Consider the following 17764-nt stretch of genomic DNA (forward strand, 5'->3'; position numbering starts at 1 on the left):
TTGGCACAAACTCGTCACCAGAATCTAAAATATCATCTCCACTATCATCATCACTAAGGTCAAGATCAGAACCGTCCTGAATAACAAGTTCTAGCACTCTTTTCAAGTTAATCAAAAATTTTAGTAATAAATTTTCATTTGATTAATATACTTACCAACTGACATATAGCAATTTATCTCAGTTTAGTGCTTGGACGCTTGTATGCATCACCTTGGCAACAAGGGAAGCAACCCTAAAAAAAGAACGGCCTTGACCCTTTAGAAGGGCCACGTGACCGGGGCCACTTCCCGTGTGCGTGCGCATAAAGCGCCGCCATGTTATCATTCCCTTTGCAGCGATTTAAAAACCGCCTTTCTTTTTTTATATATATATATAGCGGGGTAGGAGGGAGGGACTCAGATATGTGAGTTGGTAAGTATATTAATCAAATGAAAATGTACTACTAAAATTTTTGATTAAATTACATATACTCTACCAACTCACATAGCAGATTGCTACTATAGGTGGTGGGAAGAAACTCACTTTAAGAAGCAGGCAAAACCTGCCCCGCCGCTACCATAGCTGGTAGAGCGCTACTCCCATCCTGACGCTGGCTGGCAACGTCGCTCAGAAAAACGTCCTCCGACCTCCAGTAGGCGGATTCGAGGACTTCTGACAGCCTTCCAGATTTGAGAACAGCAAGGGAAGACGGCCAAGCTCTTGCCTCATGTGTACGAGCAGATGTGAGAGGAAGGACTGACTGCCCCCCCCCCCCCCCATTCTGGTTTTGCCACCAATCATATGCTTGCCAGATAAGCGTTGAGATCCACCTGGCTAAGGTAACCCAAGACACATCTTTGCTACGAGCTGTGTTAAGTGAAATAAACAAGAGTTTTTGTTCTTTAGATCTTAACAAAGCCGTGCGAGTCAGATAACTGCTGAGCACTCGGACCGGGCAGTTAACAATGTCAGGATCACCCGGAGCAAGAATCCTACTGAGCGGGGGAATCCTAATAATAGGGGAAACTTGTCCAGGATTTTGGTTCTTAGCTAAGAACTCAGGACGAAAACGCAAAGTTACAGAACCGTCTGCTTCAAACGACACATCCCTAGGAATGCCTGAGAGAGCGTGAATCTCACTGCCTCTCCTAGCTGTGGCCAACAGAACAAGAAGTAGAGCTTTCCGAGTCAGGTTAGGCAGGCTAGCAGCATGCAAGGGCTCAAACTCTTGCGACCTTAAGAAATTAAGTACAAGGAAGAGATCCCAGGCCGGCAAAGGGGCTTTTCCTTTAGAAAACCCTAACGCTGAGCCCTTGAGGACACTAGCAATAACACCACCCAGATTAATGGTGTGTCCCAACTGTTTTAGTGTAGAAGAGATTGCCGATCTTCTCACTCTAAGGGATGAAGGAGACCTTCCTTGCGATGCCAACCACGACAGATGGCTGGCCACTTGTATGGACCGAGGACAAGTAGGGTTGACTCCGTTTAACGTGCACCAACTGACCCAAGCAGACCAATGAGAAGCGTAAACAGAACCGGTGGATTCTCTATGCGCTTTCTGAACTAACAGTAATGTGGAGTCTGATGCGCCTGAGCGGCGCAGTGAGTCCCGCACAGTGTCCAGCCGTGAAGCCGAAGAAACTGAGGGTTGTCGTGGTGGATTCCCCTTCTCGGTTGCAACCACTCTCTCTTTCTTTGATTTAGAGGAATGGGAGGACCGACGGCGAGACGCAAGAGATCCGGATACACATTGGGGCGATCAGCACCAGAGAAGGTTGGTCCAATTCCGCCTTTTTCAGCCCTCTGCCCAGCGACTGAAACGGGGGAAAGGCGTGAGCAACGAGGCCTGACCAGTCGATCTCCATCACATCGACCTTTCAGGCCTCCAGGTCCGGGAACGGGGACACGAACCCCGGGAGCCTGTGGAAAAACCTGGTCGCAACTCTGACCGACAGAGTGTGAGAGCGGGAACCGCCTTGACGGTTTATTTAGGCTGTAACGGTCATGTTGTCCGTGTTCAGCCGAATGTGTTAGCCCTTTACCAGATGGAGAAAAGAACGCTTGTGTAGTCTGCCTAAGGGCCCTAACGCAGACATCGACTCCGTCTGCCCGAGCAGAGAAATCAGAACGCGCACGGGAGCTCGTTTCTGGGCGGACCTCGCCTCTGAGTTGGCTGGAGGCCGAAAAGGTGGAGGCGTTCTCGTCAGAGGAGCCTTGCCATCCGCCCAGGGCAGCCGGAACCCCGAACGCACTACCCCCACAATCTACCCTGAGTAACCAGCGATGAATGACCCTGGAGGGGCCGCCCGCCACACAAAGGGTGGGGGTTGTGGGGACTAGAGGTTCGGGGGGGGGGGGGCATTATTGGGGGTGGGGCTTATGCCCCGACCCCCTCGACTTGCCAAAAGACGGACCCTTCTTAGAGTAAGGGGCACCACGGCCCCGACCCCTCGAAGATGAGGTCTGAGCAGACGCAGACTGTTGTGTCTTGGGGGGCCCATGTTGCTTGGTCTGTGGGTTGACAAACCCAGTGTGAGCGATCCTGGAGACACAAAGGGTGGGGGTTGTGGGGACTAGAGGTTCGGGGGGGCATTATTGGGGGTGGGGCTTATGCCCCGACCCCCTCGACTTGCCAAAAGACGGACCCTTCTTAGAGTAAGGGGCACCACGGCCCCGACCCCTCGAAGATGAGGTCTGAGCAGACGCAGACTGTTGTATCTTGGGGGGACCATGTTGCTTGGTCTGTGGGTTGACAAACCCAGCGTGAGCGATCCTGGAGATTGCCAAATCCCGAGCGTCACGCGTCTCCTTCTGGAGAGCTTCAAGAGAAGAGCACCCTCCGTGAAAGGAGAGATCTTCAAAGCCTCGATTGTAACCTTATCTTGAATCTTGGATCCAGTGAGAAAAGCAAACCTGCGAGAATGCACCGAGTGTGCATAAAGCCTAGCCGACAGGCTCATTTGTTCTGCTGACACTTTCGCCAACATAGCGAGCATAGTAGCTACATCATTCTCAACCGCATCTTTCCGAAACTCAAACGGAACAAGAGAGGTAGAGATAGACCGCGAGAGGGCTCTTTGGATTGTCTCCGATAAGGACAGTTCCAGTAAAGATCTGCCCGTTTCTTCCAAGGACAAAAGAGTAAGCTCCGAACAAGGAACAGCTCAGTCCCTACTGTAACCGTCTTCGCGTCTTTGCGGAGAGAAGCTAATTCTGGAGTCACTGGAAGTGTAGCCCGCGGAAGAGCAAACGAGTCAATAAGGTTGACTGATTGAGAATTCAGCATAAACTTTCGGCCAGATTGGACAGCGGAAGTCAGTTGCTGAGAGGACGAAAGCGAAGGCTTGACTACATCCGGTGCCGCACCATGTGCTACCAAAAGCGGCACTGTATCAGCGCGCATATGGGCATGAGATTTGGTCTTGCCCAAGACCCGTGACATCTCGTAAGCGACAGACGGAGATTCCCGAAAGCGAAAGAAGTGAGTATCTTCCTCCGGCGACCGGAAATCTCCCAAAGCCAAAGGTGGCGGAACGGACACACCTGCCGTAGACACCACCCCTTCCTCAAAGTAGCGAAAAGCCACTTCCGCCGCCGACGCAAGAGCATGAGGCAGCTTGGATGGTAGCCGGAAATTGCTATCTTCCTCATGCAGAGAAGTGCCAAAATCCAACTGCCCGTCCATCACATCCGTGTTACCCGGAAGAGTGTCGCCGTATTGACTACAATAGTCAACCGGAACATCGACCGGAACGGAAGCCACATGCGGGATGCTATACTCGCGAAGTGACTCCCTACGGACGGCTTCCTGCCCCCTGGCCGGAAGCTGAGATTGTTGTGTCGCCGCCAACTCGTATGCGGAAGGGGACAACGACAACAGATCCCTTCGCGTTTCCGGGTCCCTTCCCTGCTCTACCCGACCGCGAGAACGGAAGGTAATAGGCAGGGGGTCGGGAGTTTCTCCCCTTGCCCGTACAACAGGGGGGGGGGGGGGGGGGGGGGATACTTTCTCCGATAAACGCGCCTCACGTTGGCGGGAGAACCCCGCTACTGGTGAGGCATAAATACCTTTATGACCGGAGTGGCCAGAAGAGGAAACAGCACGCGAGGGAACGCCCCCATCGCCGGGAGACTGACAAGGGTGAACGTCAGCCCTTGTCACAGTCGACGAGGGGGGAACCTTCACCCTGGCGAGAGAAGAAGAATCTCCAACCCCCTGTGGTAAAGTGAGAAACTCCTCCCGCGTGGATTTGAGATCCGCAGACAGAGCGTTGATTTGCGTGCTCAGAGTCAACAGAATAGAGGAAACCTCAGGAGAAACAACAGGGTTACTACCAGCCACCTCCGAACCCTTCTCCGCTGACAGAGTAGGCATGGAGAGGGGAAGCAAAGAAGTGGAGGGTGCATCAATCTGTACATCGAACGATTTAGAAGAAGCTGGATCAAAAATCTTAACGCTAGACGATTTAGGCTTTCTAGAGCCTTTCTTAGGCGAGTGCTCAGCAGCTGCCTGCTTCGTTAAGCTCTTCTTCTTGCCGCTGTCAGACATAATAATAATAATAATAATAATGGTGATTTCTATAGCGCTTTCGAACACACAAAGCGCTTTACAAAAGCAATAACAACATCATTACCAGAATGACGCCATTGACGGAATAGAACACAATCATAAACACTTTACAACAAAAACCAAAAACAAAACATAAATGTTACAAAAATCCAAAGGCTCTTACAGGAACGAACTCCCAGTATACACAACAATTAAAATGCACACACACACACACACACACACACACACACACACCCTCCCACACATGTCCACACACACGCACACACACACACACACACACACACACACACACACACACACACAGTAAACATTGTTCATCCGAAAGTGCACATTCACAGGGTCGCGACAACTACATCATCATAGAATGCTTCTCTGAAGAGGTGAGTCTTGAGATTTGCTTTGAAAGAAGGCAGAGATGGACTGAGACGTAGAGACAAAGGGAGTTTGTTCCAGATATGATCAGCTGCGACTGAAAGACAGCGGCCACCATGATCGTCCCTCTGATACTTAGGAGCTTTGACAAATTTATTTTGGGAGGCAGAGCGGACAACCCTTTCAGGATTGTTTTTCTGCACGAGATCGGACAGGTACTGTGGAGCCGTGCCGGCGGCAATTTGATAGAATATGCAGCAGATCTTGTATTTAATTCTTTGTTCGACTGGAAGCCAATGTAGCTGTTTGAGTAGAGGCGTGACGCTTTGTTTCATAGGTGTTCGAAACACGAGTCTAGCGGCAGCGTTCTGGACTAGTTGCAGGGGCTTGGTGACAGATTTGGGACATTCAGCAATCAGTGAATTACAGTAGTCAGTTACATGACAGCCAGTAAGTCAACTTGTTTACAAAACAAAACAAAGAAGACAAACTTAGGCAAAGACGCACAGACCGAACAAATTACAACAGAATAATTTGGAATAATCTCACCCAAGACAGCCGCAGGTAGAGAGAGTGGTCGGGAACCAAGGTGAACAGTTTCTGCTAAGTGGAAAGCAGAACCGTGAGCTGTGAAACTCGAGCGTAATCCGTCCACCGCATGTAAACGCTTGGAAAGGAATGATAACATGGCGGCGCTTTATGCGCACGGGCACAGGAAGTGGCCCCAGTCACGTGGCCCTTCTAAAGGGTCAAGGCCGTTCTTTTTTTTAGGGTTGCTTCCATTGTTGCCAAGGTGATGCGTACAAGCGTCCTAGCACTAAACTGAGGTAAATTGCTATATGTGAGTTGGTAGAGTATATGTAATTTAATACGTCTTGTAGCAGAACGATCCGCCATCTTGGAAAAGTCAAAACACGTGGGTCACACACCATTAAAAAAATCAAATTATTCCCAACAATTGAAGGGAAGGAACTGTTTACAGTGAATGGTTCCACTGTAGACAGGCAGAAGTTTATTGTGGGGGGTTGTTTCCCTTGGTCAGCGTTAAAAATTCGTGATATCCATCGGATCGTAACTTCCAATGTGTCGGCAACGCAAAGCACAGCTGTCGGACTTCCAATTCTGACACAACGCGAATGAGTTAAATCAGACTAACCTAACCCGAACAATTTGAATGACAGAACATGTCAGTGGAAAGAACAATCAATTACAGTGTATGTATCAAAGAGATTGTAATTCAATCAAGTTGGTGTTTAATGAAACAGATTCTGTGATTGGTCCGAATGCCCCAACTCATTAAAAATTACCGGTCATCATTTCTCGATGAACACTCATTACAAAAGCCAACGATCACCTGATGGCGAGGCGCATTGATACAACCTCATCTAGTCTCGGTTACCCTTGAGGGTCAGTTTACAAGTAAGAAATATAGAAGGCCCACGAAATACTGAGACCATAAATTATGTGAAGTGATGACGTTGATTGCTTGACGTAAGTTGATGCATGAATTCTTGCGGGCTACATCAGTCAATTCTAAGCATCGCTTTTGGGATAGAAAGAACATTCATGTGAGTTTGCTGTCCAGGGACCAGTCAAAAAAAGAAGGTAAAATGATTGTGAAAGAAAAAGTAAGAGCAGAGTGATAACAGATAGGAATACGGAAACCAGTTTTAAATGGAAGCCTATCAAGGTATAATTGTTTAGCAGTTCTGCCCAGCAATGACGCTATGGCAATTTGTAGGTGTCGATCTTTTCAGATATTGAAAAATGTGTCAATATTTGATGCTGTTTTAAGTGCCATGCTTCACTAACTGCTCATGGCATTGTCTTCAAACTTGGAAGGACAGCGTGATAATACCATCACCAAAGTGCTTCCGCGTTCTTGAGCCATTTGACGTCACCGGTTCTGTAAAATGTCAGGAAGAGCTCTTGGCAGAAAACTAAGTCTTTACAAGCTAATGCAAAATGTCTTTCTTTCTATACCTTGTACCAGGTGTGGTTAACGTTAGACTGCCTTCCTGTACAGCAAGACAGGTTCGAGTAAGCCCCTGCTGTCTCCACCACTGGCTGAGCGGGGTACTGGTCTGCAAACTTTAAACCGCCTGTTGAAGAAAAATGGAAGAAAGATCACCATCAGCCCAGAAACAAACATGTTCATATAATGCTCAGTGCTTTTCTGCACAAGCTAATTATAAGGATTGCAGTGATTGTTTCACCTCATCTATAGATAGCAATACATAATGGTTAAAACTGCTAAACTTCCACTTTTTTCACACACAAAAATAAGGGTTTATTTATGTAACTCATGCCACAGGTATATTATCTACAAGTTGGTATCCCCCTTCATTGGCTCTGTCGACGCCCGTTTTTAACCGCTTGCTTCCCTTTACATAATCAAATGGCCATAGAGCGTCATCGTCCCGAACAAAATGTTCTGAGTCTCAAAATCCGTGGGGAATTCTGGGACGGAAAATCCTTTCATGCAATGAAGTCAGCGCCTTTCGGCAATTGGTCAATGCATTTCGGAGCCAGACTACAACATAATGTTAGTTACATTTGAAATTATCACTACTGGAGATTGCTTTCCAAACTCATGCGAAGTGAACGGGAGCATCGGGTCGACAGAACGTACAATACACAAATACGAACGAAGAAACTTGGAAACCGATGAGTCGACACATGCTCGAGAACTCATGTGTAATGCATGTTTGAAGTTGAACTTCTATTTTCATCCCGGAGAACTGTGTGCCAGGTTGGCTCAGGTGTAGAGCGCTCGCCCACTGACCCAGCGGTCATGGGTTCGAATCGCGTTAACGGCAAGATTTGTTGTAACTTGTTTTCTCAATTTTTCAACTTTTTTTAATTTTCTGAACTCGTTATTCTTGTATTTTATTCATTTTTGAGTCACTTGAGAAAAAGTGACTCTATGTAATCGGTCAGTGTTAGTCTGTCCGGCCGGCCGTCCGGCCGGCCGTCCGTAGACACCACCTTAACGTTGGACTTTTCTCGGAAACTATCAAAGCGATCGGGCTCATATTTTGTTTAGTCGTGACCTCCAATGACCTCTACACTTTAACGATGGTTTCGTTGACCTTTAACCTTTTTCAAGGTCACAGGTCAGCGTCAAAGGAAAAATTAGACATTTTATATCTTTGACAAAGTTCATCGGATGTGATTGAAACTTTGTAGGATTATTCTTTACATCAAAGTATTTACATCTGTAGCCTTTTACGAACGTTATCAGAAAAACAAGGGAGATAACTAGCCTTTTCTGTTCGGCAACACACAACTTAACGTTGGGCTTTTCTTGGAAACTATAAAAGTGACCGGGCTCAAATTTTATGTGAACGTGACTCATTGTGTTGTGAATAGCAATTTCTTCCTGTCCATCTGATGCCTCATATAATATTCAGAACTGCGAAAGTGACTCGATCGAGCGTTTGCTCTTCTTGTATTTCATTCCAAAGGTTTTTGAGTCGTTTATAAAAAATCCTGTATTCTATTTTTAGTCCGGAATACCCCTCGTCTATTTGTAGAGCAAAGTGCATATGTACCACTGCGCGTCGACTGAAGGTAATGGTGGTTGGGGGCTTGTAAGATCATCTGCTTGTGCTCATGCTTAAACAAATCACAAGAGCTAAACTGATTACAGGGGGGGGGCCGGGTAGCTCAGGTCAGACTTGTGATCCTAGTGTCACGGGTTCAAATCCAGGCTGGAGATGGACACCGGTCAACTTTATGAGCAGACTCAGAAACGGTATCCATGTTCCACCCCCCGTGTCACCACAGTAGCACGTAAAAGACCTCGGTCATTCTGCCGTAAGTGCAAGTGGCTGACTACATCCAAACACACATACACCTGTGTGTCTCATCTAAAGTCGGAGTAACACCCGGGAACATGCCCCTAATGGTTTCACCGTGAGGGTGTAAAACAACATTCTTATCAACAATAGCATCATGATTACAGTTAGATATATATATATATATTACACCACAAGTGGATGAAATACTACAAGTTTCCATCCCTGTTCATTGGCTCTATCAATGCGCGTTTTTAACCACTTGCTTCTCTTTATCATAGACCTATATTAGATAGATAGGAAACTCCTTCACTGCACTTGCGAGGATGGTCGCCTACCGCAGGAAAAGGTAACTGCATATGCCACGAACTGTCCGCGGCGGTCCGCGGTAGTGTAATACCGTCCCTTGCAGAGCTCTTCTCTGCCGGAGATACAATTTAACCGATTCTGTTCGGCTTCCTGTTTACATTTTAGCGCTTGTTGTGGGATAAAGGATGTCGACAAAAGAGGATTTTCTGAAGTGGGACGACTTGCCACTGGAGTACATTTTTGGAAAATTTACGGAGGATGATGTGAAAGCGGTTCCGAACCTGAAAGTGACAAAATCGCAAGCGAAACGGTTCTTCCGCCTCCTGCAAAGCGTCAACGTTCGTCTGCAAAGAATTTCAAGTGTCCCGATTGCACCAACAGTTAATAGTTATGCCTCTATCAGCGGTTTCAGAAGACATGTCACCAAGAAGCACAACAAGCCACATTTGAAAGGTAAGACTCCATATATATATCTGCGCGTGTGCGTTTCATAATTATTATCATAATAATATATATCTAGGCTAACTGAAACACCTACCCTAATAAGTTATTATAGTATCGCATGGAATACCAACATACCAATCACAGTAAAACCGTGTTATCAGTGGACCTTGAAGCCCAACAGATTAATGCATCTCCTGAAAGCAGTGAAGTAGGAATTTGTGAATGGGGATTTCTGTTATAGTAGACATCTGTTTGGGAACCTGCATACTTACAAAACATGTTCATTTTAGTTTTTACATGATGAGCAGTAAACATGAATTGTGCTGTGTATCCTGATGTTGAAATTTACCTGACTGCATTCATTAAGTTGTGTTATCATTCTCTGTTTCAGCCAGTGAGCATTGAATTGACAACGGTGACGCCCAGTCTGATGCAGTTGGTGAGTTGCAGTTTTAGACGGACTGGTTGAGGGAGACTGCTGTGACGCTGAGAGGAACACCCGCCTAAGCAATGCAACCTTCAGGGACCTGCTCATCAACGCTATTAAAAGGATTGAAGAGGATGCCTATATTAATATATCTTCAGAGAAATCATCTCTTACTGCCATAGCGGCAAGTATCGTCTCAAGAGATGGCAATGTGGATGAGATGATGAAACATTTAAGACTTTATAAGCTTCACTCATGCGTCTATATATATATACGACTTGTGTCTGTTTGTCTGCGTGTGTGTGTGTGTGTGTGTGTGTGTGTGTGTGTGTGTGTGTTCGCGATGCATGGCCAAAGTTCTCGATGGATCTGCTTCAAATTTGGTGGGCATATTCAGGTACACCCCGGACACAACCTGGTCGATGAGAATTTTCAACATGTGCTCTCAGCGCGCAGCGCTGAACCGATTTTGGTTTTTCTGTTCATCTTCCCAGATCCATTCCCAGTAACTCTTCCTTATCTTCTCCAGTGTTTTGTGTTTATCTCCCTTCCTTCGTGTGGCGTCAATCCATATTCCCGTTACTATTTTTAGAAGGTCACTGTCCACAACGCTCAATCCATATTCCCGTTACTATTTTTAGAAGGTCACTGACCACAACGCTCCTTATCTTCTCCAGTGTTTTGCGCGTTTATCTCCCTTCCTTCGTGTGGCGTCAATCGCGTACGGTGCGCCACCTGCGCCACTCACCTGGCAAAGCCGGGTACCCGGCGAAGCCGGGGATTCGGCTCTACTTCTTCCCGGCGAAGCCGGCTACCCGGCGAAGCGGGTATTCATCTAGTCAATAATAAAGATGCAGGGTGCACAGATGTGGAAAAGGTACCATGAACTTATGAATGATATTCCTTAGGTTCAGGACTGAAGGTATTCATGTTCAGTCACTTTATGCAGCATGTGCATCTGGTAGACATAGCTTGAATCAATATTCAGATGGCTAGCATGTTTTGGACATATTTGGCAGTCCATACTGATCTCTTTCCTCAGTACTTTCAGTGTATGGGTACAGGTGAACTGATGTGTGGAGTGCAAGCATTTATATTTGGGAACTGAACTGGTTATGTTGTCCTGTCAAACTCTGTGAAAAGTCCAGAAGCAGAATAATGGTTTTCTTTTCCATTGTCATGTGCATTTTTTCGTACTGCAAATATTTTGATGCTTGTGTGAATTTTAAACTGTGCTCATATGCATAGTGACGTATACTTCATTCATTGTGACTGCATTCATCTGCCTGCTCTTTGGTTTTTTGTGTGTGAATAAATTAGTTTCCTGTCATACAGTGTCATCAAGTTTTGGTATGAAGGTGATGATGCGTGCTTTCTTTTCTATCACCTCTCCCTATTTTAGTGTTTTTTTGTTTTGTTGCATACACAATAAATAAGAACAAAGCAAAGAATCAAAAGTTTTCTGAGTATTTTTTTATTAAACACAACACCTGTCATCAGTTAAACTAAGTTAATCTTTAAAATCTTCGGTTCCTGATGAATCAGGATCAACAGTTAGCTCCGCACACAGCAGTCCAGGGCAGTCCTCAATCAGAAAATCACCCCACTCCCTAGGTTCTGCTGGAGCACCCTCGTCAAGTTTGAAAAATAAAAAGGAAATATATAGTAATTTAATCAACTTGATATTTCCAACAACAAGTACAGATTTCTTTCTTTCTTTCTTTGGTGTTTAACGTCGTTTTCAACCGTTCAAGGTTATATCGCGACGGAAACAAGTACAGAAGTAGCCTTGGAAATGTGTTGATAGAAAGACTAGTAGGTCCTTTCGAGGCAAAAACTGAAAAAGGCTCTGCCTAGTGACAATTTCTTTGGCCCCGTGAAAATAAAAGACACACAAAATTTGCATCTGTGGGGTGTTGTTGTTGTCATTGTGTTATGACTTTGTTATTATGTATGGCTTTGCTTTTAACTCTGTCTCACAGTTGGGAACAGGAGAAATATGTAGTTAGTCCCTCCTTCTTGCATTTCCCTTCATAAATCCAGGCTAGAGTACTTGACATACCTAAATTCGGTCATCCCTTCTACATTCAAATCTGCTGACAATTTCTTTATTGTACGGCCATATTATCGTGGAAGCGTAGACTGCCGATTTTCTCCCCACGCCAAGTTGGCTGCTGTCTTCCGTCTTCGGTGGTTGAGGTTCTTACTCACGGTTGCCTCCTCCCCAAGAGTAGCTGCCTTGCTGGGCTGTCGAGTCCACTCTACCCGGGTTTGTTGTCGAAGTTTTCCTTCTCGTAGCCTTTGCCTTTCCCAAGGCGCACACAAGGCAGTGCGGGTTTTGAAATCGGAGTTGTCCTTCTCCTAGATGAGCGACCATCCAAGGTTGACGAGCCCCATCTGCCCGAAGCAGCTGGTTTTAAGGCGCCAGGGACCCGCCTGCATCCGTTCTCCTGTTAGTCAAAGACAGGGCCCGCCACGTGAAGGCCATGAGCTGGATTTGACTGTCAGAGGTGTTTGGAGACACGAAGCCATATGGAGCATTTCTTGGGAAGTAGGCGCTTATCTCTACTTCCACCCCGGCATAACAGTCCTTGGGCTGACAATATAGTGTATTATTTTAAATTTAAATTATGAAAAATACTTACTGGATCTGAGTACAAAACTGCAACAACTTGTCTTCCTCAGTCTTCATATTCCTTTCTTCAGCATTCTTTCTGCATGCTGCATCATGTTTAAATCTCGATCCTTTCCGAGGCATTCCAACACGTTTTCCGCCGCCCCATCTGGAAAATCATTAAAATAATGACAACATAAACATATTACATATGCCTCTACATAACCAATTAAATGTGTTTCTGATTCCTTGTTGCAACACTCTTTGCAAACAATAATTATTATTATAAGTATAAAATTAACAGCTCACCACTAACATAATTGAAAAAAATGTATACGCTTTGATTTTAAGGTAACTGTAAATCTGTTAAATTATCATTATTATATGAAATTAAAGTCAGATAAACAGCAGTACAGATATGACACATGTACAGATGAATTGTGCAGGAAAAACCCTTTCTTTTCATATATGACATGACATATTTTATGATTTATTTGACTCTTTGATTGTCGGTAGAGTCATGCAGCAATAGCTCTTAGACTAGGACTGAAATTCTGTTATCATCTGCAAATATCCCAACTTTAATGCAATGATTTAATTAAAGTAAGAAAAAGAAAGGAACCATGGATGCTTCTTGCTTTCAAAAACATAATCATTAACACCATTACATTTTTTCTGAAATTTTCTGAATTTTTCTGTTGAAGATATTGATTGCAAAACTTTTGGAAATTAGCAAAAAAAGACACATTTTCAAGGCTTCCCTGCTGAAAACATTTTAATTATGAGACTTGAGGAGACTTTTTAGTATAAATCGTGGACTTCATGTTTAAAAAGTTCGCCGCCATGCATTACTATCATAAACAAATTACAACACATACAGGGCAGCTTTAAAATCAAATGCATCTTTTTATGTATTTTTCTTGTCACAAAATGCAACTTTTGCACATCGGACTTTGAAACTTTTTGGCCCTGTTGAATAATTTCACGGGACACCGTTTTCAGTTTTACTTTCAACAATAACAACTAGCGTAAATCAGTTAAAATTTCAAAATTAGTTTTACTACTTAAAAAGTTAGTGAATGCTTGCCCCTCTGCCGATTTAAAAAAAATCCACAATGAAGGATTTCATCATGAAAATGGAACCATCGCGTGTTGGTGCATGAAAACGCCATTTTTTCTCAAAGCCGTGACCGGCGGGGTAACCGACTGCCAACTTCGATGCTAACTTACGTCGGTTTTCATGAGTTGAATGACAAAAAGAAAACAAAAACTTGGACTCCTGATAAATATAAACACTCACCTTGAACAAGAGATGTCGAATTCCAAGTGAAAACGCAGTAAACAGAAATAAACTGGACGGTAAATTCCCATGCGCAAAGTCTGTGATCTCTGGCATTAGTCAGCTGACGCATCTCGCGCATCGCGGTAGGCACGCATTTCGCGTGAGGCGGAGGAGTTTCCTATCCCTCTAATATAGGTCCCTGTCTTTATATAATAAACCATCCATAGATCGTCATTCTCCCGAACTAACTCCTTAGTATGTCATCGAGAATAGAGGATTTGGGGTATTTTTCATGCAATGACATCAGCGCTTTTCGGCGATTGGTCAATGCATTTCGTATCAATAATGTCGGTCACGCTTGAAATTATCGCTACTTCATATTGCTTTCCAAACTTATACAAAGTGACCGGGAGCGTAGGGTCAGTTATGAACTGAATTAGCCCCGAACAGTGGGATATAGAGAACAGTACACAAATACAAACGAAAAGACTCGGAAACTCGAGTAAGTCATCGCCACGCTCGAGAACTCAAGTGTAATATTTCAAGTTAAAATCTCCCTCGCCTACAGTGCGACAGAATAGCTCAGTTGGTAACGCGCTCGATCATGCGCTAGTCCTTACTTTTTTGTGCTCCCGGGTTCGATTGGCTTCGACGGCAATTTTATTTTCATTTTTGTCTGAACTCGTAATTCTTGTATTTTATTCATTTGCTTCATTCCAAACGTTTTGGATTATGAAATGAATCGTAATAATAAAAAAAAAGTTGCATATATCTACTTCCAGCACGACAATATCCCCAGCCGCGGAATTACCCATTCATTTTTTTATATTTTTAGTATCATCGGCTTAGGTAAAAATTGATTGCCCTTTAGGCAACACCGCGACAACATGTAATGATGATATCAATAAGACGTACACAACACAAATATGAACGGGGAAAACGACGAGTCAACAAATGCTCGATTCAAAAACTGACCCGGGCACGTGGCAGTTATGTTGGCAGTTCAAGTCTTAGTTTTCACGCCTATAGTTTATAAGCGGCCTTGTGGCTGGGTGGTAAGACGTTTGCCTCCAATGCAGGGGGTCTTGGGTTCGAGTCCCTAAAGACTTTTGTAAAACATGCTTTTTTAACTTTTTTTCTTCTTTTCTGAACTCTATATTCTTGTATTTTATTCTTTTTGATTTATCCCAAAGGTTTTGAGTCGTGTATTGAAAATCAAATATAGTGCGTGAGTGCCCTTAAACAGCTTTCCCATAATCCCATATTCTATTTTTATTACCGGATATCCCCAAGGAAAGGTCAAAGGGCATATGTATCACCGCGTGTCGACTGCTGGTAATATAGTAGATAAATACTTCTAGATGGTAGACTTCTGATTACACTCATACAGGGATATCCACACAATTGAGACACTGACACACTCAGGCACTGACACACACACACACATATGTGACCCTCCACCACCAAATGAGTCACATGTCACCTTTGCATGATTTTCATATTTTTACATTTTCCTAAAGAGTTGTTTATGCTCTATCCAGTGATGAAACCCGTTTTAGAAAAGAACGAAAACTGGTTGAGTTATTAGCCTGTGACTAAGGTGACCCTCACACTGTTACCATACACTCCCCGGACTTATATTAAACCTAGCGCAGAACCGAGCGAGGTGACATGCGACTCATTTCGTGGTGGAGGGTCACATATGTAAACATACACGACCCTGACCTGCTTCAGCCACATGTTGGCATACTTGCTGGGAGGCAGCAGTCAGCATTGTTGCAGCTACACGTATCACAACCAGGGACAGAATGGATGCTCTGTCCCCTTTTCTCCGCACCAACACCAACATGGCAGGCTCTGATCACATATATATATATATATATATAAAACATCAGAAATTGTGAAAGAAACAATTGAAAGTCAGCAGAGACTTTCTTCCGAGATTTGTTAAAATCTCTTAGCAGAGATAGAGAGAGAAATAAGTATCCCTTCACAGACAGCCTATTGGGAGCATCAGACCCTCCTCAAGGGGGACCGAGATTTACAGAGCAAAGTCCCTTTGTGGGGGACGTATCGCAAGGTAATCTAGTCCTGTATATATTTTATATATATCACAACAAAAATGTCAAGGCTCTTTTCTGATAGAAGACACACAGACAAGCCAGACAGACAGAAAAACAGACACAGTCGCACACGAACACACACAAACACCAAATATTTTCCTGAAAAAACCCACTGTTATCACATAGAAAAACAGTTTGAGACATTAAAATTCTATAAAATTTGAAGCAGCTAGACCAACTTGGACAGAACATGTACATGTACTGAAAAGTTTTGTGGGTCAACTGAACGCAGAGAGACAACTTAATTCAAAAGCAACTATGCGCCACACAGCGATAGTAGAGCGTGCCAGTTCAGTCTGCTGGGCTGAACTAGGTTTTGATGTTGGAAGACCTGTTTTTCGTAATTGTTGTTTCGCGTTCACATTTCCACTCAAGCGCGTAGTTGCTTTTGTACCAAAATTGATCCCCAATTGTAATATTCATTTGTGTTCAAGTGTGCAAAATGCTGAAGTTTTGCAACCATACTGTAAACAGTTATTACAGTTTAATAAAACTTTTACGGCTTCTGACGAGGCTGACACCAGTCTTCTTCAAAATGGCAAAACAACACTGCTAGGCACAACAGCTGAACCAAATAAGTTTGTATGGGTAGAAAATGAGTTGTTCTCCCATTTGAGATCAAAAACAGGGTCACTCTTGCTTATTTTGATTTTTTTTTGTATTTTAGTGTCTGCATGTTTGCTTTTGCGAATTTGATTTTGGGGGGTGTCCTTGGTCTCCGGTACACTGCATCAATACTAATTTATGAAAAATGAAAATTCTTTATTTCATACGGTAGGGGAATGAATTACCTTTCTGGCAATATACTTGGTTTTAATATAACTGGCCGCATCACAAAGATCTACAGCTAAATGTATCTGTGTACTTTTTTATGACTGGGTGGCCGAGTGGTAACGCACTTGCGCTCGGAAGCGAGTTCGACCCTGGGTCAGGGCGTTAGCAATTTTCTCCCCCCTTTTCTAACCTAGGTGGTGGGTTCAAGTGCTAGTCTTTCGGATGAGACGAAAAACCGAGGTCCCTTCGTGTACACTACATTGGGGTGTGCACGTTAAAGATCCCACGATTAACAAAAGGGTCTTTCCTGGCAAAATTGTATAGGCATAGATAAAAAATGTCCACTAAAATACCCGTGTGACTTGGAATAATAGGCCGTGAAAAGTAGGATACGCGCCGAAATGGCTGCGATCTGCTGGCCGATGTGAATGCGTGATGTATTGTGTAAAAAAATTCCATCTCACACGGCATAAATAAATCCCTGCGCCTTGAATATGTGCGCGATATAAATTGCATAAAAAATTTTTTTTTTAAATTAAAAAATAAATCCCTGCGCTTAGAAGTGTACCCACGGAATACGCGCGATATAAGCCTCATATTGATTGATTGATAGTGTAGAATGTGGGGTTAACTGTGGGGTATGGTACTTTGAGAAATCAAGGCACACAAACTAACCGGTGAAAATACGTATTATTTTGCATGAAGTCTTCACAAGAACCTTTCTGAACTCATGCCAAGTTTTGAATGTCTAAGTCAATCCCTTCCTGGTCGGGCAATTCCTTCCTGGTTGGTCCCGGTACTTCTCAGCTGGCCCTCATAAACAAAAATACATTGAAGACCCAGTAAGGAACTGTGGACCAAGTTTGGCCAGCTCAGATTGACTAATTCTTCGATAGCTCATTGGATATTTACTACTGTTTTTTAACCGTATTTTAACGATTCTTTTTCAAGTTTGGTTTTCCAAAATTACCCTATTATATCTTCTTCTTCTTCTTGGCGTTCGCAGAGGTTACACGATCAGTCCAGCACTGGTGATAAATGTTGTCGTTTTCTCCAACTCCTGTCG

At 44.1% G+C, this 17764-nt stretch overlaps 1 protein-coding gene across 2 annotated transcripts in view; it reads right to left on the minus strand.

Moving 5' to 3' along the window:
• LOC138983688 (uncharacterized) overlaps positions 1-17764 on the minus strand; it is a 48619-nt gene that overhangs the window by 28665 nt on the left and 2190 nt on the right. For both annotated transcript variants that reach the window (XM_070356976.1, XM_070356977.1), the window contains exons 2-3: positions 15527-15658; positions 6909-7027 (exon numbers count right to left, since the gene is read on the minus strand). In XM_070356976.1, the coding sequence (XP_070213077.1) occupies positions 6909-7027; positions 15527-15650 (243 nt within the window). In that variant the 5' untranslated portion in view covers positions 15651-15658. The remainder of the gene's footprint in view (positions 1-6908; positions 7028-15526; positions 15659-17764) is intronic.

Source organism: Littorina saxatilis, linkage group LG13, assembly GCF_037325665.1.
Source record: "Littorina saxatilis isolate snail1 linkage group LG13, US_GU_Lsax_2.0, whole genome shotgun sequence".
Classification (NCBI taxonomy): Eukaryota; Metazoa; Mollusca; class Gastropoda; order Littorinimorpha; family Littorinidae; genus Littorina; species Littorina saxatilis.